Below are 26,285 nucleotides of genomic sequence, written 5' to 3' on the forward strand. Positions count from 1 at the left end.
GCTTAACCGACTGAGCCACCCAGGCGCCCCTAGACAGACTAATATTTGAACATATTTTCCCTTTTTAAAGAACAATTATATTAGTACAGATTCACATATTATATTCATTATAAGACAAAATATACAGATAACTTTCTACATTGAAATAAGAGATTACCTCAATTTCAACCAAACTCATCTGATTTCCCTCCATTAGAACTAGCACAGATTTAGAAATGTGAAGATCTTATTATTTCTTCATACCAAATTTAAAGAAGGAAGGACAAAAAGAAGGAAAAAAGAAAAAAAGAAAAAGACAAATGACCCTTTTCAAACAGAATTATGGCTCTTTAACGTAAAATCTCTGAGAGCCCTGTTGAAATCTGATGCTTGGAACAAAGTGACACCCAAACCATGCAAGAACTGTGGAGATTCTGAGAGCTATGTTTGTACGTTGCCTTTGTGCATTTTTGTTGCTCGGTGCTATTACTAGTTTGTCTTTACATATCTTTTTAGATTTATTTAAATACTTTATTTGTATAAAATGTATAACCAGTGAGAGTAAAAGAAAGTATCAATGACATAAGACTATAAATAATACCAAAGCAACTCAGGAACAAAGAGAAATTAAAAAACAAAAACAAGGGGTGCCTGGGTGGCTCAGTCGGTTAAGGGTCAAACTCTTGGTTTCAGCTCAGGTCATGATCTCAGGGCCAGGGGTCCAGCCCTGTGTCTTAGGGCTCTGTGCTCAGCAGGGTGTCTGCTTAGGATTCCCTCCCTCTCCTTCTTCCTCTGCTCCTCCCCAACCCCCCTCTCAAAATAAATGAGTAAATCTTTACAATTAAGTAAACAAAAAACAAAAACAAAACAAAAAAGTAAACCTCCAAGATTTCTCCTATTAAAGCATTTCTATTAAACTATCACATGAATCAAAATATTGATTCCTATACAAAGACCTCTTCAAGCTATACCAAGGGAGGCCTTATCTTTCTTCTTTCATATTTTAATTCCAGATTTCTTTGTTTTAAGCTTATCAGAATTTTTTAACTCTGATGAGATTTAATCTGATGTTATCAGATTTCTTTGCCTTAAAGAAATAAACATAGGATTAAAGATAGGATTTTTCCTATCTTAAAACCAAGAAGCTATTTAGTAACCTGCCTTTTGGTTTTCAGTGTGTTAGAAAATAGCAGTAATTCCCAAAGTAATTATGACAAGCTATTCTTCATATTTTGAGCCAGAATGCTGATAGAAGTTTCTAAAACAGCCTGCATGTTTTGAAGTTAAACAGGTTTTAATTTTCATATTGTGTAAGATAACATCTAGTATTTTGTCTTATTCTATCTACTTCTGGTTTTTCCCATCCTTTTAGCTGACTCGCCTTATCTGATGTTTAACTTTACCTTCAATAACCCACTTACTCAGTCAACTACAAAGCTGATTTTCCAGCCAAATGTCGGTGCAGCTTCATAAAGCCTGTGATTAATGTACTGATCGACATTATATTAAATACAGAGTGTGCAAGCAGAGTCTACACCACTGCTTCAATCCTCTGTCTCAAGTATATGAGAACCAATCAGCAGAAATCAAAAGTAGCAGATTCCTTATAATAAATATTCCTTGTCGCTATTGAAATTAAATTTTCATCTGTCTAAAGAAAAATTTCCTGAGCATCAGGCCAAATTTGGCCACAGAAGTCTTAATAGTATTAAGGAGGTTCACTAGTCCCAAATCCCTACTCTAAAATCCATTCATCTCATAATGATTGTCTTTCTTAATCAAATGAGAGCGAAATGGGATGGAAATTCCTGCTGTTACATGACAAATTTTATTTCTTAAATGCATGGCTGTCCTTAATAAAGAAACAGAAAGTGGTGTTGACCAATTCTCCAGAGCTGTAAGGTCAAATGCAGAATGGCCCGAGACCTTAACACTACCTCTTATGTAGGAAAAGAGGCATTTCGTCATGATCATTACCGCTCGGTATTTTTAAAAACTTTAATATCTTCGGTATTTTGAGTTTTAGACACTTGTATTTGACCGGAGAAAATTTCTTCCAAGACACTATCTTATCCATACACTTGTCACAACTGATTAATTGTTTTGCTTTCCTCAGAAATATTAAAAGTTTAATCAGCAGTAGGAACTTTGTTTCAGAAGATGTTCCACTGACTAAACAATTCAAAAGCAATCAATACAAAGATTACCTACGTTACGCCATTTTTCTTTACTTTTAGATAGAGCAATGCAGCAAATGTCCAGTTACTTTGATATCTGAACCCACTTTAAAACTCAGCTTAGCAATAGCATTTTCTCTGAAATAAAGTGATGTAAAGTGGCCTTTCAGCGATGTGGGTATAAGGTGCTATATTCTAAATACAGCTCTGAGTGTACCTGCCTTACAAATTTGCATGCTGTGTATGTGTGTAACTTCTCTCAAAAGAAAAAGAAGTGCTCCTGCCAAAAGAAGTAAGAAGTTATTAGATATGTAGATATTAGAAGTTATTAGATATGTACTCTGATCTTTTCCAACTTTAAAAGTCTGTGAGCTAATAAAACCATGCCAGACATCTGCATGTTTTAAAGGGTCAGACATGTTTCCTTAATCATTATATTTAAAAGGGAACAAAAATGTCTATTTCAGAACAAATTTCAAAGGTACCTTACTGAATATAAGAGAAGATTTTATATACAAACCTTAAATAGGACAAAGAAATGATATAAAATAAAATGTCTCATAAAATGATTTATCTTAATGTGGGAAAATAAAGCAAGGATAAAGGAAGAAAAGGTGAAAAGCAGGATTATCAGCCCTGTTTATGTTCAAAAGCAGATCACATAACCACATATAGGTCCACTTCTGTGATGCCTACATTCTCAAAAGTTGTAAGAACGAAGTTTGAGATAATTCACTTTGTCCTCAACTGCTTGTATTGTGACTTACTGTTATGTATGAGCAGGTGTCTCTGCAAAGAAAATGGGGTTCGGAACAAAGCTTTACATTCCTCACACTGGAATGGTCTCTCTTCAGAATGGGTCTGCAGATGAAAGAAACTGTGAATCAGGAGGATCTAGAATCATCTGATCATGACAATAACCAGAGCTTGTATTCATGATGTGGGAGAGGAATGGGAAGGTAGACAGTATCTTGTTTCTTCTGATGATGTTCTTTCACTATAAAACCGTGGACACAAATATGCAAAACAACTGTATTTTTAAGTTCTCACATTAATTATAAATTTGATAAGTAATAAAGGAAATTGTCCCTATAATCTCAAAATGCTAATCTGAATATACACAGATTTCTCAGGATTTACTCTGCAGAGTAAAATGATTTGTAATTTCTCTGAAGACTAAAACTTCTTTTTTACTGGACAAGCTTTTACTATGCTACCACAACATTTTCAACATAATCAAAGGAAACTGGTAAAAGGAGACAGTTTCCACCTTCTATCCTCAACTTGATTGAATAAGTTCCAATAATTTTTAGTCCTAGATACCCTTTTCCTCCTAAATTAAACTAGAACATTTACTCATACTTAAACCAGGTAATATTCATTAAATATTTATTTTGTGTCACTGCTGCACTCAACACTTTACATGAATTTTTTCAATTAATTCTAACAGTAATTGGATGGACAACATACTATTACTGTCCCCATTTTACAGATGAAAAAACTAAGGCTCAAAGAATTTCAGTAACTTCCCTGAGATCAAACAATGTAGATGCAGCAAGCACCTTTAAACACACAACAAACAAAAATACACTGAGAAACAATAAACAGAAAATCAGAAATAAGAACAATACAAACAACAAAACAGTATGCTTGTTAACTTCACTTTTTTTATTGCACATCAGTATTAACCTGTTTGGCACAAGTCAGTGTATAAAATCCTATTCTACCATGGATGGCAAGATAACAATGCTCATAAATGCTAAAATACCAAAAATTGAACTATTTTCTCTTATGATAATAAAACAAATCATGTAATTCATTAGTTTTTATGATACATGTGGTATAAAAATAAAGGGAATAAATAAAGCACTTTATTCACAGCATAAAGATTTAAACATTTTCTTAATGTACATTATAAAATTCAAGATGTAAGTATTACCTATTAACATAATGTTGGTGAAAAAGGGATTATCCTGCCTGTTTTCAGTGGTAAAAAGTATAAAGGACGAGGGGAACAAATATTTAAAACTTGGGATAAACCACTACACATATTCAAATGTGTTATTTAGCCACATAAATGAACATGATAGCTGGGAATAAAATAGAACAGAGAATAAGTTTCTTTCATTACATAAAATATATGGACACTTAGTATAGGAAAATATGGTCCTTCAAATTGGTAGGAGAACAGTGGACTGTTTAGTGAATGGTTTTGAGGCAACTGTACAGACATTTAGGAAAAAATTAAACTGGATCTATTATTCATTCACCCCTTTAAATAAATCCCATTTCAATTCAGCCTTTTTTGCAAATGTGAAGAATAAACTGTAAATATACTAGAAGAAAATATGAGTGAATTGTTAAATACTTTTTGAGCAGGAAAAGGCTTTCTAAGCATGGCAGAAACTCAGATATGCAGATGAGAGAAGGCATTAAATTTAAAACTGCAAGGCAAAAATGTTTGGTGACAAAGAAAATATTTGCAACATGAAATAAAAATTTTAAGCTGCTAATATAAGGAGTTATGGCACATTAACAGGAAAAAAATGAAAACTCCAAAGAAAAGGGGCAAAAAGACTTCTCCTAGTAGCACTCTTGCAATATCCTTCATTACTTATTTTGTACCCAGTCCATGCTATGCACTGCATGCCCTTATGTGTCAGTCCTGTTGTACACACTGGGGATATAGTAGTAAAAACAGAAGACTAAGTCCCTGCTGTCACAGAGCTCTCACACTGGCAAAGAGAGAAAGACAAAGAACAAATGATAAAATATGAAAAACATTCTATAGAGAAAAAAAAGGAAGGGAAAGGGGATAGCAAAAGTTTCAAAGAATGGGGTATCAATTTTAAACAGAAATTCTAACTGAGAAGGTGACTTGAGAGAAGAACTGATGGAAGTGAGGGAGCAAGGGCATGTCTCCCTCAGAGGCAGCTGGGCAGGAAACACTATGGAGGCCAGTGTGGCTGGAGTACATGTGGAAGAAGCACAGAAGTGGGGAGATGAGGCCAGAAAAAAAATGGGCAAAGAATGGGAAGGAGAAGTGAATCACGTAGAGCCTGGCTGGCCGCTGTAGGAATTTTGTCTTTTACTGAAAAAGATAAAAAATCTCAAATGAGTTTTGAGCATATGAGTGGCATGATTCACTTGACATTTAATAGGATACTAAGGTGGCTGTGCTGAGAAAAGGAGAGAGGGGAACAAGGCAAAGCAGAGAAACTGGAGAAGAACAGCAATAAACCAAACAAGAGATAATTAAGGCCTATATCAGAGTGGTAGCTACCATTGTAAAGAGAAGTGGTAGATTTCTGGATATATGAGGCAAGTCAACAGGTTTTGTGGAGAGCCTTGAATTTGAAGCATGAGACACAGAAAAGAAGATCTAAGATTGTGACCAGAGTGATGGTAGGCTGGATCAGCCATTAACTAACACATGAAAGAGCAAGCAAGAAACAAGTCTGGTGAAAGATAAGAGGGGTTCAGTTTTGGGTGGGTTCAAATGACTAATCAAAGATGTTTAGTAGACAGTGGAACCTTTCAAGTCTGCATTATAGTGTAGAATATTTGGGGATGTCAGATTATATATTGTTAGTATTTAAAGCCAGGAGTACAATGAGAGAACAAAAGTTAAAAAAAAAAAAATACTCTCTGTGGTATATCAGATCAGCAAAAGTGAGGAGAATGGATATTACTCATTGTCGACAAAAAGGTTAAGATCCAGCAATCCTATATCTTATAACCGGGAATGTACATTTTCTGAGTGGCAGTATGGCTCTATTGACCAAATTGACAAATGCACATACTCTTTGACTAACCAACTCCCTTGACAGACACAGATCTGGCAATTATTTACATAAACAAAAACTTTTTTAAAAAACCTCCTAAATGCCCACTGGCAGATATAAACCTGATAACTAAATTTGAGTGGCTACTGTATATTTATTTTGGTATGGAAAACCCACTATACCATATTTTGAGTGTCAAAAGCACAATGCAAACCATTATAGATAGAATACCGTTTGCTGCATACATACACACATGTAGAATGGGTGTAGGAAGATGTCGTACGAAATGCTGAGGAGGTTTCTTATAGTAAAGTGGAGAGTGGTACCTGACAGAGCTTTTGCTTTCTTCTTTACATCTTTCTTGATGTTTTAGTTTTCTACAAAGAGTAGATTATATTATTACTAAAAGAAAGAAACTCTTTTGTTTTTAGAGCACCCATATTGGAACAAAGGGTTGCTTTTAGTCTTCCAAAACTATGATATTCCACCCTAACCAATTCTTTCTCTTTTTCCAAATCCAGGACAATACAACGTGCGGCTATGATTTAGCAGCTTGATGATGAAATAACTTGGGACAGAATGAAGCCTCACGCCTATGTTAACCAAACCAAAGCCACAACATCTACATACAGCCTGAAGTCAGGAGCTATTTTAAGTAGTAAGCTGTTAGTGCATAGGCCGGTGAATAAATATTTTTGTCAAAGATTCCAATACCACCAAAGGAGTTGTGATGGCATGACTTGTCAAAGTCTCGGCATAATATACTTTACAAGTACCAGATAAAATTCAGCTTTTTAAAGGGTGCTTATGCTTCAGTTTTTCATTTCTACAGGGTGCCAAACTTCTCAGACTTATTAATTACATTATCCTTCAGCTATAGAACATTCCCCCACTTAAATGCCAAGTCACCAATGACACCAATATCTGCTGGTAATAACAAATGAACTCGTCCATGAACTATACATATATATTTTATGTATCATATCATATATCTTTTTATGCACCAAGTCTGATCGTTGTTGCAGATGTAGAAAACACATAAGAAAATGTGTTCCACTCTTTATAACGCCTAATAAAATGTCTCAAGAATACTTCAGGTTTTCAACATAATTTTTATACAATAATCACCAAATCAGCATATTTCTAGCTATACAAACCAAATATTAATTTCGTGAGAACAGAATAAAATTTTCATCAGGCCCAATCACAATTAAAAATTATGACCATGACTATCACCAGTATATATTGCTCTGTAGTAACAGTATTACTAGAAATGATATTTTTTTTTTTTTTAAAGATTTTTATTTATGGGCGCCTGGGTGGCTCAGTTGGTTGAGCGACTGCCTTCGGCTCAGGTCATGATCCAGGAGTCCCTGGATCGAGTCCCGCATCGGGCTCCCTGCTCAGCAGAGAGTCTGCTTCTCCCTCTGACCCTCCCCCCTCTCATGTGCGCTCTCTCTCTCTCTCTCTCTCTCTCATTCTCTCTGTCTCAAATAAATAAATAAAAAAAAAATCTTTAAAAAAAAAAGATTTTTATTTATTTATTTATTGAGAGAGAATGGTAGAGAGAGAGCATGAGAGGCAGGAAGGTCACAGGGAGAAGCAGACTCCCTGCTGAGCAGGGAGCCTGATGCGGGACTTGATCCCGGGACTCCAGGATCATGACCTGAGCCGAAGGCAGTCGCTTAACCAACTGAGCCACCCAGGCACCCTAGAAATGATATTTTTTCTTTGGGTCATGCGCAAAGCAAGAAAACTATCTTAAAATTCAGAGAAATAACAAGAGCTAAAATAAATTTGAAGAAAATATCCCTGAGATATACATGTCAGAACTATTCTTTTCTCTTAAAAAAAAAAAAAAAGACTTTTGTTATTGAAGTCTCAAGTCTGCATATCATAAGCATATTACTATCCCACTGGGTCACATAATAAATCTAAAGCTGCATAGAATGTGTGTCATCTGGCTGTTTACAAGGTCTGTGGATTAAATTTTTACTGTCAGCTTTATAACTGGCTTCCTTAAAGGGCCTCGTCCTCACAAAAATGAATGGAAACTAGAGAGATATCAAAGAAATCAACTCAGCACAGGAAAAGGTAGCTCATTTCACATAGATTAAGTTAAGACTCTTCCAGAAGCATAGCCTTTCATGGCCAAGCCCAACCTTTCCACTGCTTGAAAAGCCACAATTTCATTAGTACAAAGCTGTAACTCCATGGAGCCAACTAGTAAAGGCCTCAAGTTTATACCCTGATCAGGGCAAAGGGAATTTGCTAAAAGAAGGAATAACCATAGACTTGCAGAAGTCTTCCTTGAAGGGCAGCAATTTAGACTACCACTCAGGGAATTTTTCCCTCTACAACACTACTAAAACATAGCATCCCATACTTCTAATCAAGATGCTTTTAACAAATACTGCTTCAAACAATATGACCCTTCAGGCTAGCTGATCTGACCATTAATTTAAAACTTCTGCCTCTACAATGGCCACCATTTATTACAGTGAGCCTAGAGTCATACGGAACAAGTTTACTCTCTCTTCCACAAGTATATGGAAACAGCAACCATGTCCCTTCACAAACTGTTGTGATAACCAGACACCTGTAGCTTCACTCATGAAAATATGGCTTTCAGATACATCACAGGAATTGTAAAGCAGAATTTTCTGAATAAAATAAAAATCAGACATCCTAATTTTTATAACTCACGTGGAACAACTCATAGCAATTATACCAGCTCCTCTAGTGGATGATTCGTTTGCTATGCAAAATGGCTAAATAAATTGGTAATTCTGCATTGAATTTTATGTGCCACCCAAAAATAAACAAGTGCAGATACCTAAAGTACAAACAGACAAATAAAACAACAAGGGATTGTTGGATTTTATAGGATTCTAATCCTATATAAAATTACGCTCTCTAAAAATTACTACCAGTTGTTGAATAAGAAAGTTTTCTTAAAATATAAATCCCTAGAAATTAACATATAATAGGATATGTATTATCAGCAATAATAGGATAAAAACTAACAGATGCTAATAGGATTCAAATACTTGGCCAGACAAGATAGATAGATAGACAGATAGTAAAATGTGTGTGTGTGTTGTATATGTGTGTTTAAGTCACCATCCAATTATCTAAGTGTCAACATCACCAGAGGGCATATTCTCAATGAAACCCTCATAAAAATTAATCTATTTTTCAACCTAATACAGATATAAACTAAATTCAAAAGATCACAGTTTAGAGTCAGTTTCTAATTTTAAATATAAAACATCCAAGATGGGGTATTAGGTTCAAAGCCTATTTTCTACTGAAAATACTGCATTTCAGCATATTTTAATTATAACATATAGTTCTCATTTGTGCCTTTTTAGTTTTCATTGATTCAGGTTTACAGCATTTTCTGGTATAACACAAATTCTTTGCTCATTTGTTTTGTTTTTCCGATTCCACATATAAGTGAAGTCATATGGTATTTGTCTTTGTCTGACTTATTTCACTTAGCATAATACGCTCTAAGTCTAGCCACGTTGTTGCAAATGGCAAGATCTTGTTCTTTTTTGTGGCTGAGTAATATTCCGTTGTGTATATACCACATCTTTATCCATTCATCTATCGATAGACACTTGGATTGCCTCATATCTTGGCTATTATGGTACAAAATGTTATATGAGAAGAGCATCTATTTTTCAAAAATATACAATTTTCCATTTAATTTAACTTAGCTTCCAAATTTATATTACCTGCCCACCAAAATTGTTTATATCATTCAAAAATTCATTACCCTGTGTGTGTATTGAGGGTTCATATAGGTATACTTCTTGCCTTCATGATAAATTTCCACCGTATGTTATGTTCCATGAGTCACTGAGTTTACTTTCCAAAGTTTTTGTCTTCTCTTGCTGTAACAAGCCATTACCACATCTTCCGGCTATTGCTAACCTAAGTTTTGTTTTTGTTTTTGCTTTTTAATTCATCCTTCACTTAACCTTCTAATAGGTCCTGTGGGCTAGGAAATGAGTCAATTAAACTTGGTAGAATCTCAGATAAAGTAAAAGTTAAAGTGAGAAAGAAAGGATCTCCATGTTATGACTAAATAACATGTTTTAATACATGAAAAACATGAAACTTAGCAGTAGAGGAGAATTAATTTATAATTATACAGGAAAATAAGCTATGTTTTTGTTTCCTATTCTTTTTACCAAAAAGGGGAAGAATAAAACATTTCTGATCCAAATTATTCACAAGGGCAAGTATATATATGAAGACTTTCTGTGAAGAGGAGCTATTTTTTAATATATGACATTGATCTACAAGAAGATAAAAAGGAAGCAGTGGAAAGAAATCTGCTTATTAACATCCATCTTCCCAAAGCACCATGTAAAAGAATTTCGTAAAAGAAAAACTAAAAGAAGCCCTTACCCAACAGATGTTAAAACATACTATAAAGTACAATTATTAAAATACTATGATATTATAAGAGAACAGAGATTAAATGGAAAAGAACAACATCCAAACAGTTTTATATGAGAAGCATTCAACAATGTAATAGCAGTGGTTATAAATCAGGATCTCAGAGGTGCCTCGGTGGCTCAGGTGGTTGGGCGGCTGACTCTTGATTTCGACTCAGGTCATGATCTCAGGGGTGTGGAATCAAGCCCCGCAACAGACTGCACTGACTGGGAGTCTGTTTTATTCTCTCTTCCTCTCTCTCTCTCTGCCTCTCCCCTAGCTCGCTCACTCTCAAATAAATAAATAAATCTTTTAAAAATTAATAAATAAAATAAATGAGGAGCTCATTCCATACCTAAAAACAAATTCTTCATGCACTAAGATGGTAACAAAAAAGAAACTAATATAACTTTTAAAGTCATTAATAAATGCTTGCATAGTGTTGGAATAAGAAGGTTTTCTAAATAAGACATACAACTCAGAAGCTGTATATACTCAGAAGCCATAAAACTCATAATCCATGTCATACTTCAAAAGATAAAAATGTAAAACTTCTTCATTCAAAAGATACAAGTTGATAGATGGGGACAAATATTAGAAACAAAAATAACAAAGGATTAACATTCATAGTATCTATAGAGTTCCTAGAAACCAATGAGAAAACAGCCAAATAGTTCAATAGAAAAGTGGATAAAGAGTACATACAAGCATTTCTCAAAAGTAATGTAAATGGAACATAAACTTATAAAAAGAACATAATTTCACTAACCGTTGCTTAAATGGAATGAAATATCACTTTTCAATTCTCAGAATGAAAAATAAAGACTGACAAAATCAAATGTTAATTGTACAGATAAAGGGGCACTTCAATCACTGCCAAATGAAAGAGCTTTTTCAGAAGGCAGTTGGGCAGGAGCAAAACTTCCTATTCTATTAAAGAAAAATAATTTTTTAGTAAAGAAAACTATTATTATTTCATAAATTTCATAACTAAGGACTATTTGCACTAATGCTCTTGACATAGTTATAAAGTTTTATGTAAAATAGTTATAGTGACAAAAAATGAGTAGCTTTATATGATCTTACCTGAAAAACTCTCCAAATCATAATGTTAAGGCAAAAAAGTAAGTTCCAGAATGACATCTATGTCCTAATACCATTTACATGTAAATATACTTATCTCCCAGATGGGCAGCTAAAACCTTGTGCTTTTCTCCAAGTTCCATCCAGAAGAACGTTCTCTTATACAAAAACATCAGTGTGACATGTGGAAGTTACTGAAGATCTGACTAGAGAGATGAAGGAGATGGCTGGTATGCACAGCACTTGAAAAATTCACATCTAATCTAACACTGTGGAATCTCTTTACAATAGCCGCTTTTCACAGTTCCTAGCCTATCTTTCCAATTCTGCTACACAAACACAAACAACTCTCACCTTCTCATTTCTAATTTCCCACACTCTAACCGATTTTAAACAGTGAGAAGGTATGTCAAAGGCATTATACTGAAGATAAATAACGATTCTATTTTACTGTGTATAAAATATCCTCTAACTATTAGGATCACCAGCCTGAATACAGTAGTAGATGGGGTCATAATTAACAGTTTGTGCACATAATGTGTACAGTTTTTAATATATTTAAGAAAGTCCCAAAAAGTATCCACTGGGGAGGGGACTGGAATTGTGGGGGACCAGGGAAGGTAGGTGCTGTCAGGGATTACAACCTAAATTGCATAACTGAGTACCCATACACTATGTGTGTTTTGAGATTTTACTTTAAGATACCTGTTACCAAAAGAAAAAAAATTTAATCAAATTAAAAAAAAACAAAAACAAAAACAAGACACCTTCCTCTCTTTCAATATTTCCAGCTTTGTGGATTTAAGAGGGTTGGGGATGTGTACTTGATCAGACAGGTCAAGTGAAAGGAGTTCAAAACCCTAGACTGGGTTGGGCTAGGCTGGTAAAAAGCAGAGCAGAGAGTAAAGCTGATATCCCACTTAAGATGAGCTCAGGAGGTAAGCATTAGGCGGAACTTAAAGGCTGAGACAAGACTTGGAGGCCAGAAGTTTGGGAGGCAAGGTGCCCTGTGCCCAGAGGAGCAGGGATGAAGGAAGCTCTGAAGGGCAATGAGCAATGACGTGGTTCTGGCAAACACTAGGAGGTATGGTCTCCAGTCGATGACTCCTAAGTTAATATTTAGGGGTGGGGAGAGTGGAGAGAGTAGAATAAAGCTGGATGGAGGTTTCCCTATTAAAGTCTGAGAATAAAGGGGAATCACTGATTTGGAAGTAAATGAACTCCAAGTCAAGTATTTATCTCAAAATTACAATAGTTCAAATTAAAGGTTTAAAGAGTAATACTTAGGTATCTCGGAGTGTGTAAACTCAATTAGTGTAGAATGAATACAACAAAGATTTCCCAGTATATCACTAGACCACTAATACCCTCATAAAATCAAGAGAGAGGGGGCGCCTGGGTGGCTCAGATTGTTAAGCATCTGCTTTCAGCTCAGGTCATGATCCCAGGGTCCTGGGATCGAGCCCCACGTCTGGCGTCTGGCTCCTGGCTCCTGGCTTGGCGGGGAGCCTGCTTCTCCCTCACCCTCTGCCTCTCCCCTGCTCATGCTCTCTCTCTCTGTATCTCTCTGTCTCAAATGAATAAATAAAATCTTTAAAAAAAATAAAAATAAAATAAAATCAAGAGAGAGGAAGAATGTGCAGAAAAACAGCACTGCAAATGTGGCAAAATGTACTGCAGATATATATGTTTTAATTCACTTCTCATGCTTCAACAACTACTTAACTAAGAACATTAAATCTTATTATTTGGGGATAATCTTTTCATGGATTTTATTTATTCAGAAAACATGTGCCACATTCAAAGCACAATGCAGTCAATAAGTACTATGAATTAAAGTACAGCATCTATCTTCAAAACTTATAGTTTAATATGGAAAATAAAGTACTTATGTTAGAAATTATACAGTGCTATCTCATCATGCACTTCAGAAAAAAATTATTGTAATAGGATAAGCGATTTGCCATTAGGTAAATAAGTTTCAGACAAATATCTATCTGTTGTTTCTCTCTGTCAGGTTTAATAGCTGCATGCTTCTCTCAGTGTGGCATCTCATCATTGCGAATGTGCTTCCAGAACACAAAAATCGGTAATTTTGTACAACATAGCACCTTAAATGAACCACCCACTACTTCACCTACAGCACACCTAAGGAAGACAAATCCGGTACAACGTCAAAGGAAAAAGTGACTGTGACGAAATTATTGAGTGATTCTTTCAGTCTACAACATGGCACCTTCCTTAGAGATTTTCAAAGAATTTTTTATTATATAAAGTTTATGCCATATATTATATAGTTTTAGAACCTAATCCATGATTCATTTAGGGAGAGATATATCCTTTCCTTTAAAGAAGGCTTAATAAGGGGTGCCTGGGTGGCTCAGTCATTAAGCATCTGCCTTCGGCTCAGGTCATGATCCCAGGGTCCTGGGATCGAGCCCCACATTGGGCTCCCTGCTCCGCAAAGGGCCTGCTTCTCCCTCCCACACTCCCCCTGCTTGTGTTCCCTCTCTCGCTGTCTCTCCCTCTGTTGAAAAATAAATAAAATCTTTGAAAAAAATAAAAATAAAAATAAATAAATAAATAAATAAATAAATAAATAAATAAATAAATAAATCGCCCGTATTCTTCTGTTTTCTGTTCTATTTTTTAATGGCGATTCATGACCCAGTAAATTGATTTCAAGACACAAAGTGGCCATGGCCCAGAGCTTGGAAATCATTGGATGAGATATTAATATAGAAGGCCCAATGGAATTATTCCAGGAAAGGGTGTGACCAGAGTTCCTCATAGGCCTCTAAGTTCATCTCTGGAGGGATATGTAAAGGGTCAGAAAAAAGTCTATTATTTGAATAGACATACCTTTGTCCCCAGAAGCTTGTCTATGACTTCATCAGGACAAAACCTCTCTGTATTCATTTCCATCATCAAGCTTGTAGTACCAGCTTCATGATCCAGGATGACTGAGTCCACCTAGATGTCCTGCCTATAGCAGGAGGGAAGCACTATACACCTTATCTCAATTTTGCTTTTCAATAAATTTGATAAGGAAGCAAATGGAGGGTGTAAAGACTAGTTTCTGCCACCTGTAGTTCTGAAGTGTGTGTCCAGTTGTGATTTATAGATCTAGTTAGATCCAGATAACCAATCATTATTTTAACTAGATCCAAAAAATTCAACTAGTAATCGGGTCAAATAATTGTCAGAAAGGATTAGAGAGAGGAAAAACTAATTTTGACCTATTGAGCCTATATACTGGCAAAATGATGAAACAAGTAATTAAGTTTTAGAAACAAAAAATCACCCCTTCAAAGTCTGATACTGCCATAATCACACTGAAAGACAGTATTTCCTTTTCAAGAAAATCCAAATGTTAAGAGAACAGACCCCAAAATGAATAAAGTAAGTATAATAAAAATGCAAAAGTTACATCACCAAAGAAACCAGAAGAATAATTTATTTATTTAAAATAACAACCTTTGGTCATGCTATATGATGGAGATCAGTTTGATTCAAATTTTTTTTCTAATTTCCTTGCATATCCTTATTTTTCAGTTTACTAACTGGCCATTAATGAATAATGATAGAAGAAAAAGTTTATTTGCTTTTTTCACATAACTCATGGAGAATATTTCAGACTTTTTCACTTAACCATACCAAATACATGCTAGGATCATAACAGTGAGAAGCACATTTGTCTATAGCAGAAGGACTGAATGTGCTTTCCACTTTAGAAATTATAGGCATCATTGTTTCTATCCTTCCCAAGACCTCATTATTACTTTCATATGATTTATGGCTGAATGTATGAGAGATGGTGCAAAGATCCTGTGCCAAATTCCCATATGGCATATAACATAAGCCAAACTGAAAAACTCGTAAATGTGGGTAGATCAGTTTCATCAAAGAATGAAGCAAGAGAGTTCCAGAGACTGAGCAGGAAACTAGCCAGATAATTTTTTACAGTCATGCAATTCCAAAGCAGAAGTAATGAATGTGGTCCTGCCCCTGATCATTTAATGCTTGAATTAAACCTAAGAACAGTCAGCAAGAAATTAGAAAGAGACAATTTGGGACACCATCAATCAACTCTTTTTATTCTCTGGTAAATCTAACTTTTGTTTTTTTCTTTCTAGGCTAAAGCTAAAATGATGTCATAACTTTTTAAAAGATTTTAAAAGAGAAAGAATGATGCTTTGAAGTCTCAATAAATATTGAAATAACTATAACTCCAATGGAATAGTCTAAGAGAAAAATAATTAACAAGTTATTTTAAAAGATATTATATACGTATTACTTAACAGCATGCTAAAATGTATTAACCAAAATCAATAAGCAAGCAGTACCACAGCCAACTGGGCAAGCACTCCAAGTCCCCAAGCTTCAGCTGCAATTCCACCACAGCCAGTGAGCACACAAAGCCCACAAAGGGTACACCTCTTGAATGTCTGGGGCAGGGGATAATCTCATGACCACGGGGATTACACTTCTGGGCCCATGAGTTATAGCAGTACAGGCCTACCTCAAGAAGCAAGAAAAATCCCAAATAAGCAAACAATCTTCCACCTAAAGGAGCTAGAAAAAGAAAAATAAACAAAGCCCAAAGCCAGTACAAGGAAGAAAATAATAAAGACTAAAGGAGAAATTAATGAAATAAAGAGTAAAATAAACAAACAATAGAAGAGATCAATGAAACCAGGAGCTGGTTCTTTGAAAAAATTAACAAAATTGATGAACTTTTGGTCAGACTCGTTACAAAAAAAGGAGGGAGAGAGAGAAAACAAATAAAATCAGAAGTGAAAACATGAAAATAAAGTAATGATTATAAAGCTGAATGAAAACTCCAAAAACGAGACAGAAAATATAAGAAAGAACCAAATAGAAGTCACAGAACTGAAGAATATAATAACTGAACTGAAAAATACACTAGAGGGGCTCAACAGAAGACTGAATGAAGCAGAAGAATGGATTAGCAAGCTCAAAGACAAAAGCAACAATACTCACCCTGACAGAGCAGCAAAAAGAAAAAGGAATTTCAAAAAGTAAGGACAGCATAAGTGACATATGGAACATCATGAAGCAGAATATCATCCACATTATAGAGATCTTAGAAGGAGAAGAAAAAGAAAGTGACAGGAAACTTTTTGAAGAAATAATAACTGATAATTTTACTAATCTGAGAAAGGAAACAAACATGTAGGTCCAGGAAGCCCACGGAGATATCCACATCAACCCACATTATAATTAAAATGCCAAAAGTTAAAGAGAGAATCTTAAAAACAGCAACAGAAAAATAATGTGTTATGTACAAAGAAAATCCTATAAAGCTATCCCCAGAGTTTTCAGCAGAAACTCTGCAGGCCAGCAGACAGTGGCATGAAGTATTCAAAGTTCGAAAGGAAAAAACTTCCAACCAAGAATATTCTACATGGCAAGGTTATCATTCATAATAGAAGGAGAGAGAAAGCATTTTCCAGATAAGCAAAAGCAAAGGAGTTCATCACCACTAAACCAGACCTAAAAGGAATGTTAAAGGGACTTCTTTAAGCTGAAAAGAAAGGGCACTAATTAATAATAAGAAAACATATGAAAGTAAAAATCTCACTAAAAAAGGTAAATATTTAGTAAAAACAGTGGATTAACCACTTATAAAGTTAATATAAAGGTTAAAAGACAAAAGTAATAAAATTAAATAATTAGGAATACATAAAAGATGTGAAATGTGACATCATTTTTTAACACCACATTTATATCAATGGATAAATCAGACAGACAGAAAGTAGAAATCACATAGACAGAAAGTCTATAAGGGAACATATTACACCAGATAACTTAATAGATAAATACAGAACCTTTCATCCAAAAGCAGATAAATTTGCACTCTGTGCATTCTTCTCAGGTGCACAGAGAATATTCTCCAGGATAGATCAATCCCATGTTAGGCCACAAAGCAAGTCTCAAAAAATTCAGAAAGACTGAAATCATATCAAGCAACTTTCCCAACCATTAGAAAAAGAAAAAAAAACACCAAAAACAGAAGAAAAAATGAAACCTAAAGCTAGTAGAAGAAAGGAAATAATAAAGATCAGAATGGAAGTCAGTGAAATAGAGGCTAAGAAGATTCTTAGAAATAAAATCAGAAAGAGGAGAAGTTAAAACTGATACCACAGAAATGCAAATCATCATACAACTACAAAAAGAATTACATGTCAAAAAATTGGATAATCTAGAAGACATAGATAAATTCCCATAAATAAACTTTTAAAAAAGACCAAATCATGAATAAAAAATCTAAATAGACCAATTACAGTAAGAAGACTGAATTGGTAATCAAAACTTCTCAACAAACAAAAGTCCAGGACAAGATGGCATCACTGGTGAATTCTACCAAACATTCAAAGATTTAATACCTATCATTCCCAAACTCTTCCAAAAAAAAAAAAAAAAAAAATTTGAAGAGGAGGGAATGCTTCCAAACCCATTTACAAAGACAATATTACCCTGATCCCCAAACTAGACAAGGACACCACAAAAAAAAGAAGAAGAGAAGGAAGTGTAGGAGGAGGAGAGAAAAAAAAAATATGAGCCAATATAACAGAAAAAAAATAGATGAAAAAATCCTCAACAAAATATTAGCAAACTGAATTCAACAACACATTAAGAAGGTCATATACCATGATCAAGTGGATTTACTCCAGAGATGCAAGGATGGTTTCAATATTCACAAATCAATCAACATGATAAACCACATTAACAAAATGAAAGATAAAAATTATATGCTCATCTCAAAGAGATGAAGAAAAGCATTTGACAAAATTCAACATTTACTTATGATAAAAATTCTCAACAAAGTGGGTATAGAAGAAATGTAGCTCAACATAATAAAGCCCATATATAACTAGTCCACAGCTAATATCAAACTCAGTGATGAAAAGCTGAAAGTTTTCCTTTAAAATCAGGAACAAGACAAGGATGTCTACTCTCTCTGCTTTTATTCAACATAATATTGGAAGTCCTAGCCAAAGCAATTTAGTAAGAAAGAGAACTAAAAGGCATCCAGATTGAAAGGAAGAAGTAAATCTGTCATTATTTGTAGATGACATGATACTATATATAGAAAACCCCAAAGACTTCACCAGTAAAGCTGTTAGAACTAAGAAATGAATTCAATAAAGTTTCAAGATACATTAACACTCAAAATTCCACTGCATTTTCACACACTAATAAGAAACTATAAGAAAGAGAAATCAAGAAAACAATCCCATTTACAACTGCATCAAAAAGAATGTAATTCCTAGGAGTAAATTTAACCAAAGAGGTAAAAGGCCTGTACTCGGAAAACTATTAACACTTTGATGAAAAAAGCTGAAGACACAAATAAATGGAAAGACATGCCATGCTCATGGATTGGAAGAATTAATACTGCTAAAATGTCCATACTACCCAAAGCAATCTATAGGTTCAATACAATCCCTACCAAAATTCCAATGGCATTTTTTGCAGAAGTAGAAACAATAATTCTAAAATTTTATGGAACTACAGACTTCAAATAGCCAAAGCAATCTGGATAAAGAAGAACAAAGTTAGAGGTATCACATTCCCAAATTTCAAACTATACTACAAAGCTATATAATCATAACAATATATTAACAAAACAATAGACACATAGATCAACGGAACAGAATAGACAGTCCAGAAATAAACCCATGCATATATTTATGCAATTAATTTATGACAGGGGAGGCAAGCATATACAACGGGAAAAGAACAGTCTGTCCAATCAATAGTAGTGGGAAAACTGGACAGCCACGTACAAAAGGATGAAATTAGACCGCTATCTTACCCAATATTCAAAAATTAATTTAAAATGGATTGAAGACTTGAATGTAAGACCTGAAACCATAAAACTCCTAAAAGAAAACATAAGCAGTAAGCTCCTTGACATCGGTCTTAGCAATGTTTTTTGGATATGGCTCCAAAGACAAGGGCAACAGAAGCAAAAATAAACAAATACGACTACATCAAACTAAAGAACATCTGCACAGCAAAGAAAACCATCAACAAAATGAACAACCTACTGAAGAGGGGAAGATATATGCAAATCATATATCTGATAAAAGGTTAATATCCAAAATATATAATAAACACACACAACTCAATAACAACAAAATCCCATTAAAAAATAGGCAAAGGATCTAAATAGACATTTTTCCAAAGAAGACATACAGATGGCCAACAGGAAAAGATGCTCAACATCACTAATCATCAGGGAAATGCAAATCAAAGTCACAGGGAGATACTACCTCACACCTATCAGAATAGCTATCATCAGAATGACAAGAAATAACGAGTGTTGGCAAGGATGTAGAAAAAAAAAAAAAACCCATACACTGTTGGTGTGAATGTAAACTGGTGCAACCACTATGGAAAACAGTACTAAATTTTCTTCAAAAAATTAAAAACTACCATATTATCCAGCAATTCCACATATGGGTATCTATCCAAAGTAAACAAAACACTAATTAAAAAAAAATATATGCACCCCTACATTCATTGCATGATTATTTACAATAGTCAAGATATAGAAACAACCTAAGTGTCCATCAATAGATAAATATATAAAGAACCGGCAGTACATGTGTATACAATGGAATATTATTCAGCCACAGAAAAGAATGAAATCTTGTCATTTGTGAAAACATGGATGGACCTTGAGGGTATTAGGCTAATGAGATAAGTCAAACAGAGAAAGACAAATACTTCATAATTTCACTTATTAAATGGAAGCCAAAAAAAAAGACAACTAACTAACATAGAACAAAACAAAATCCAGATTCATAGATAGAGAACTGGGTGGTGGTTGCCAAAAGGTGAGGGGGCTAAGGGGGTGGTATGGGTGAAGGGAATCAAGAGACATAAATTTCCAGTTATAAAATGAATAGGTGATGGAGATACAATGTACAGCATAAGGAATACAGTCAATAACATTGTATTAACTTTGTACAATGACAGATGGTAGACTTACTGTGGTAATCAGTTTACAATGAACATAAATGTTAAATCACTATTTGTATACACTAAACTAATAATACTGTATGCCATTTATACTTCAATAAAACCTTTCTTAAAAAATCAATAATTAATTATTTATCACATCATAAATACATCTTAATATGCATTATTTAGATGTTGAATGTCTTTGGACAAATATTCTGAATTCAACTCAAACATTATTTATTATCAACGCAGAGTAGATAAATAAAACTAATACATTCTGAAACAAGAACCAGAGTAAAGGTAAACCACAGGAAATGCAAACAAAAATTAAGAAGACTAAGAGATCATAACTTGGAGTCCTATCAGAAAAGAGGAAGGGGTAGGGCACCTGGCTGACTCAGTCAGTAGAGCATGATGACTCTTAATCTCAGGTTATGAGTTCAATCCCCACATTGGGTGTAGAGTTTAGCTAAAAATAAAATTAAATTAAAAATTTAAAGAAAAGAAGAAGGGGAAGTTAGGTCATGCTGACTGAAAGCAAATGCCAAGTTGTCTTAGGTATGACTAATGCAGAGAAAAGGCTAGAAATCTAGAAAAGCTGAGGTCATGAGCAGAGAACTCTGAATGACAGGGTAACATGCATATACCGTAACTTACATAGGCATTGGAAATCTACTCATAATTTTAGAGTACAAGAGTGACAGAGTTGCACTGTGGAACCATTTATCTAGGAGGATGGGTAAGTGGAAAGTGACAAGTAATAAGAATCTGATTAGATGGGTATTAAAGTAATGAAGTTGAACAATAATCAGGATATAGGATGGTAAAGGAATGAGGGTGATGAGCCAATGTAGAGGGTAGAATCTTTAAGAATTGACTTCTAGGGGTGCCTGGGTAGCTCAGTCAGTTGGGCTTCCAACTCTTGATTTCAGCTCAGGTCATAATCTCAGGGTTGTGAGATCAAGCCCCATGTCAGGCTCCGCACTGGGGATGGAGCCTGCTTAAGATTCTCTCTCTCCCTCTCCCTTTGTCCCTTCCCCTGCTCACTCTCTTTCTCTCTCTCTCTCTCTCTCTCAAAATAAATAAATAAATAAATAAATAAATAAATAAAATTAAAATAATTTAAAAAAAGAACTGGCTTCTAATTTTAAAAGGGGTCTTAAGACTAAAGAAACAGACAGGAATAAATATATGCTTCTGTCATTAACAAAAAGAAGAAACTCCAAAAGAGAGGTTATCTGGGGCATAAAGAATAAAAAGGTCATTCTGGGACATGCTAAATTCATTAGGTCAAAAAGATATACAGTTTTGTATCAAATAAAGAAAAATAAATGTGAGTCTGAAGCCTGGGTTAAAGAAAGAAATCATTTGGGATTTGCTGGTATAGAGTTGATGGCAGAAGTCATGGATGTAGCTGATGCAGAGAATCTAAAAGAGGTCCATAGCCAACGCATCCAGGATAACCTCCTGGGCGAGGAGAGATGAAAGTGTCCAGAGAAATTGGTGGAACACCTAGCCAATTACACATCAAAGATGAAGAGAATTTCAAAAAAGCTACCATGAACAAGAGTGTCAAATTTTAGAGAAAAAAGGAAAAGAAGAAAAGACTTTGCAATTAGTACAACACTGGGAAACAGTGGATGACACTTTGCTTATAAGAACAGTTTCAACAGAGGAGGGAAAACAGGAAATAAGGCCAGGTGGGGTTATGGCCTGAGTGGGGGAGTAGAACATATAAGCAAAATTGTCCTCTAGTTAGTCCACATGTACAGCATGTCCAGATATACAAAAACCTCTTTAAAAAAAAACAACTAGAAATCAAATCAACAAATCAGCAAAAACAGTAATAATAATATGAATAAGGTTTTACCTTCTTGTGATTCTTGTAAACATTTCTGTGGGCAAATCCCTTTCCACAAAGCTTGCATTTGTAAGGCTTATCTTCGCTGTGTATTACTTTGTGGGCGCCCACTTGATCGAGCCTCTTGAAAGATTTATTACAAATCTCACAATTATAGGGTCGTTTTTCTGTGAAAAATGAGTGGAGACAATCTCACATCTATATAAAGGTAAAGGATAAAAATGGAAATAGCCTTACCTTATATTACTTCTTATGGATAAGTCAACTAAAACATGATTGAAACAACTGAGAAAAAAATCTACTTACCAATCCATTTCTGTTAGATACGTGAGCCTATTCACAAAAGAAATGTAAGCTAGTTCTTTTATAGACCTATGCTGTAAACTATGTGTATAAAGCAGCTTAGATGTAAGGATGAAATTTAAATTCAAGGAAAAAAATCCTACTTCCAGATGAAAAATCTGCTGATAGGTGTGAGTTTAAACCAGGGTCACAACCCCGAATGCCAAGAGTGGTCTGACAGTGATAAAGGTAAATGACAGACCTGCCTCCTACTCAAACAAGTAGACCCCATATGGGCACAGCTTCAATCCTCAGCAGAAACAACACACCTAGGTTATTGTATAAAATCCCTATTTATGCAATGTTCATGTAATGTTGACCACTAGATTTAAAAAATACTGCTTGTTTCAAACAAAGCATATCTCAACAGTCCACCAGTGTCTGATCTCCTATTTCCATTTGTCAAAATATCTATATCTGTCTCCAAGCAAAGTGGATATTCAAAAAAATTCTGACTTCTTCAGTGGCCTCCAATGATAGATGTTCTAAACTCTAGAAGGAGACTTCATAAAGCAAAATTTATTCTCAGACCTTATTTTTGAAAAATCTGTTTAACAGCCCTATTAGTCAAACTTGCCTAAAATGAAACTACGGCTTTAAAAACTTATATTCTCAAAATGTATTTATAAATTTCTCACTAACATTTATTAGTACCTTAGTTAGAATGTGAAAGTATCTAGAAAGGTAGAAATTCTAATTGCTGAATCCCTCCTAAAAGTCAGACATTATGCTAGCACAATACATAATGATCTCATTTAAACTTCACAGAAATTTTGAAAGGTAGGATACCTTTTCACAGATAAAGAACAGAATCTAAGGCTCCAAGAGGAGTAGATTACAAATTAAATGGTGACTCTGAAGATCTTTGATATCATTTAGTCCAACCACCTTGGCTTTATAAATAAACAGGTCTAGAGAGGCTAAGTGACTTGTTCAAAATCACATGACTAGTTAATGGCCAAACTCGAACTAAGAGCCAGGCTTCCTGATTACTACTCTTGGAGCTCCTAAAAATGACAGTGAATCTTTCATAGTGACTTCAATATAAATGGAAAAACATATATTTTACCTGAGTGAGTGATCATGTGACGTTTTAGCTGGTTAGCTGAAATAAATTTCTTCATACATTCTTGACAATCAAATATCTCATGAATCTGCAAAAGGTTAAGTGGACAGTTAAGTCAACTGTCAAAGCCAAATAAATTAGAGCAAAAGTAAAAGTATAAACATGTAGACAGCTGCTACTGCAATATCTATGTATTATAATTCAGCCCTAATTTATTCACACTGTCTTATATAAATTGAAAATGCAGTGAACATGTTACCTAGTAAAATCTTATCATTAAAAGAAAATACAAGATTGGAAGGGTGCCTGGGTGGCTCAGTTGGTCAAGCGGCTGCCTTCGGCTCAGGTCATGATCCCAGGGTCCTGGGATGGAGCCTCACGTCAGGCTCTCTGCTCAGCGGGGAGTCTGCTTCTTCCTCTCACTCTCCCTCCCCACTCTCTCTCTCTCTCTCTCTCTCTCTCTCTCAAATAAAATTTAAAAAGGAAAGAAAATACAAGATTGCAGCACAGTATTTAAATATGTGATGCAGCTATTTAGTGAGTATTAAATTTCTACACTCTGTAAAAAGTTATACCTAATTTACATTAATTCTTTGTTATGCACAAATTTAGATTTGAAAATATGTAATCTTATAGGTAATAAGATTCCCTTTACAGTAGTCAAACTATTTTAAATTTAAATGTATATACTACAGAACAAAGCATTAATTATCATGAAAGGCAAGAAGATACATGATTCTGAAAAACATTTAGCTCACAGTGAAATTCTTACATGATAGGAAGATCACAACAAAAAGAATAGCTCAAAAACCATAATAAGAAGAGGTGGAGCATAACTTTAGCAAACAACTGGCTAAATAATTATTACAACTAGATATTAAGTTTAGCTCTTTCCCTTCCAGACACTAACTCAGAGTAATTGAATAGGTGGTATGAAAAGTAGAAGCCCAGTTTATGATCAGAAACAATGCACAAAGTTCTAAGAGGAATGTACTACAAGAAAAAACATCACAGCGTTTTGCCAAAGATTCAAAAATGGTGAAGTTAAGTTTTTGTTTCAACCTCATGAAAGGTAGAGCTCACAATACTAAGCACCAGACAAGCAAAGGCCCTTCCTTGGAAAGCCAGATACTATGCTTATCCCTGCAGAATAACTAGGGCCACTGCAGAGAGAAGTCAAGGCAGAGGACCATGAACTGGTACAGCAGTGAGTAAAGAGGGGCTTGGGTTATACTCTGGTGAACGGTTCCCTTGATCTAAGTGGCCATGGAAGAACTCAAGACCGAGAGACTGAAAAGCGGGGAAGGCAGGGAAACAAAAGCTAGGAAAGTTAACAGATCCCAGGTCTGCGGTCTGTGCCTTAATGCTACACCCAACCCCATGGCAGGTCTGAGGCTGCCTAGCCACCTTCTGCTTCTGTCAGACCTGATTCTGTCAGACCCTGATGAGTAAACTCCTCTGGGAAAAGCAGAGAAAAGGTAGATAAACAAGGCAGAAGCAGAACAGTGTCATTCCACTAGAGTCTGACTTACATCTCTGCTTCCATACAGTGCTACCTCATCTCAATCAGTGAATACATGGAGTCCAAAGAGTTCTATGACTCCTCAGAAAACAAGGTGGGAATCTGCACAAGTACTCAGAAAGCAAGTAGTACGCAGTACAGAGAAAAACTTTCAGCCTGAGCCATTTTAAAGACAGCCTCTTCAATCATCCAAGACCCTCACCGTGGCTTTGGTCGAACAACTATGTTTAAGGAGCAGTGATATTATGCGTAATATTTATTTAAAGACAGTATGAAGGCATTTATATTCTTAAACTCTGTGTTTCTGTAATATATGCCTTTTATAATAACAGTATGTTTTATAATAACAATATACCCTTAAAAAGATGATATGCCTCCTGAACCATACATAAATGAAAACATATTTAATTTTCATTTTAATACGAAATTTATATTAACATATTAAATTTTTAAAATTATTCAACCAAATATAAAATGTTAACTGTTAAATAAACTACTGTAGCATAGTACCCATACTTGTTCACTTAACTCTAGTGGCTCCTGAAACACGAATTATTTTTAAAGGTTCAATTGAATTGATTTTCCATAATTACAAAATAGAATTTTCACTGTACATGCAAGCATTTTTGCATTGAATACCATACTTACAGTGGAAAGTTGAGGCCCAAGCTATTTTTAAAAATCCAAAAAAAGCGTGATAAAACAATCAGATTTTAAATGAAAATGACAGGTAAAACCATTTATCTATGCCTAATGCTAAATAAAGCACAATTTTCAAAATGTCCAGCTTACTAATTGATACGGAGGGTAATAACTTACAATTTGAAGTCCCTAATTAGGTCATTCTCAAGAAGGACCATAATATGTCTTATTGTAACATGGGATAGTATATAGTAACGTAAGATACCATTCTAGACCATAATGTAATTTGGCATATTTATAAAGCACCCTCTACTGGCAAGAGTAAATACTGCAACCAAACTCTACTAGACATTCAACATATCCAACTAACTATAAGAAT

At 34.7% G+C, this 26,285-nt stretch overlaps 1 protein-coding gene across 9 annotated transcripts in view; it reads right to left on the reverse strand.

Annotated features, from left to right (window-relative positions):
• Positions 1–26,285, reverse strand: part of PRDM5 (PR/SET domain 5) — a 190,876-nt gene that overhangs the window by 76,798 nt on the left and 87,793 nt on the right. For all 9 annotated transcript variants that reach the window (XM_073892198.1, XM_073892199.1, XM_025873953.2 and 6 more), the window contains 3 exons: positions 23,746–23,830; positions 22,344–22,501; positions 2,924–3,017 (listed from right to left, as the gene is read on the reverse strand). In XM_073892198.1, coding sequence (XP_073748299.1) covers positions 2,924–3,017; positions 22,344–22,501; positions 23,746–23,830 — 337 coding nt within the window. The remainder of the gene's footprint in view (positions 1–2,923; positions 3,018–22,343; positions 22,502–23,745; positions 23,831–26,285) is intronic.

Source organism: Callorhinus ursinus, unplaced genomic scaffold, assembly GCF_003265705.2.
Source record: "Callorhinus ursinus isolate GAN/ISIS: 27379988/994484 unplaced genomic scaffold, GSC_fseal_2.0 scaffold4, whole genome shotgun sequence".
Lineage (NCBI taxonomy): Eukaryota > Metazoa > Chordata > Mammalia > Carnivora > Otariidae > Callorhinus > Callorhinus ursinus.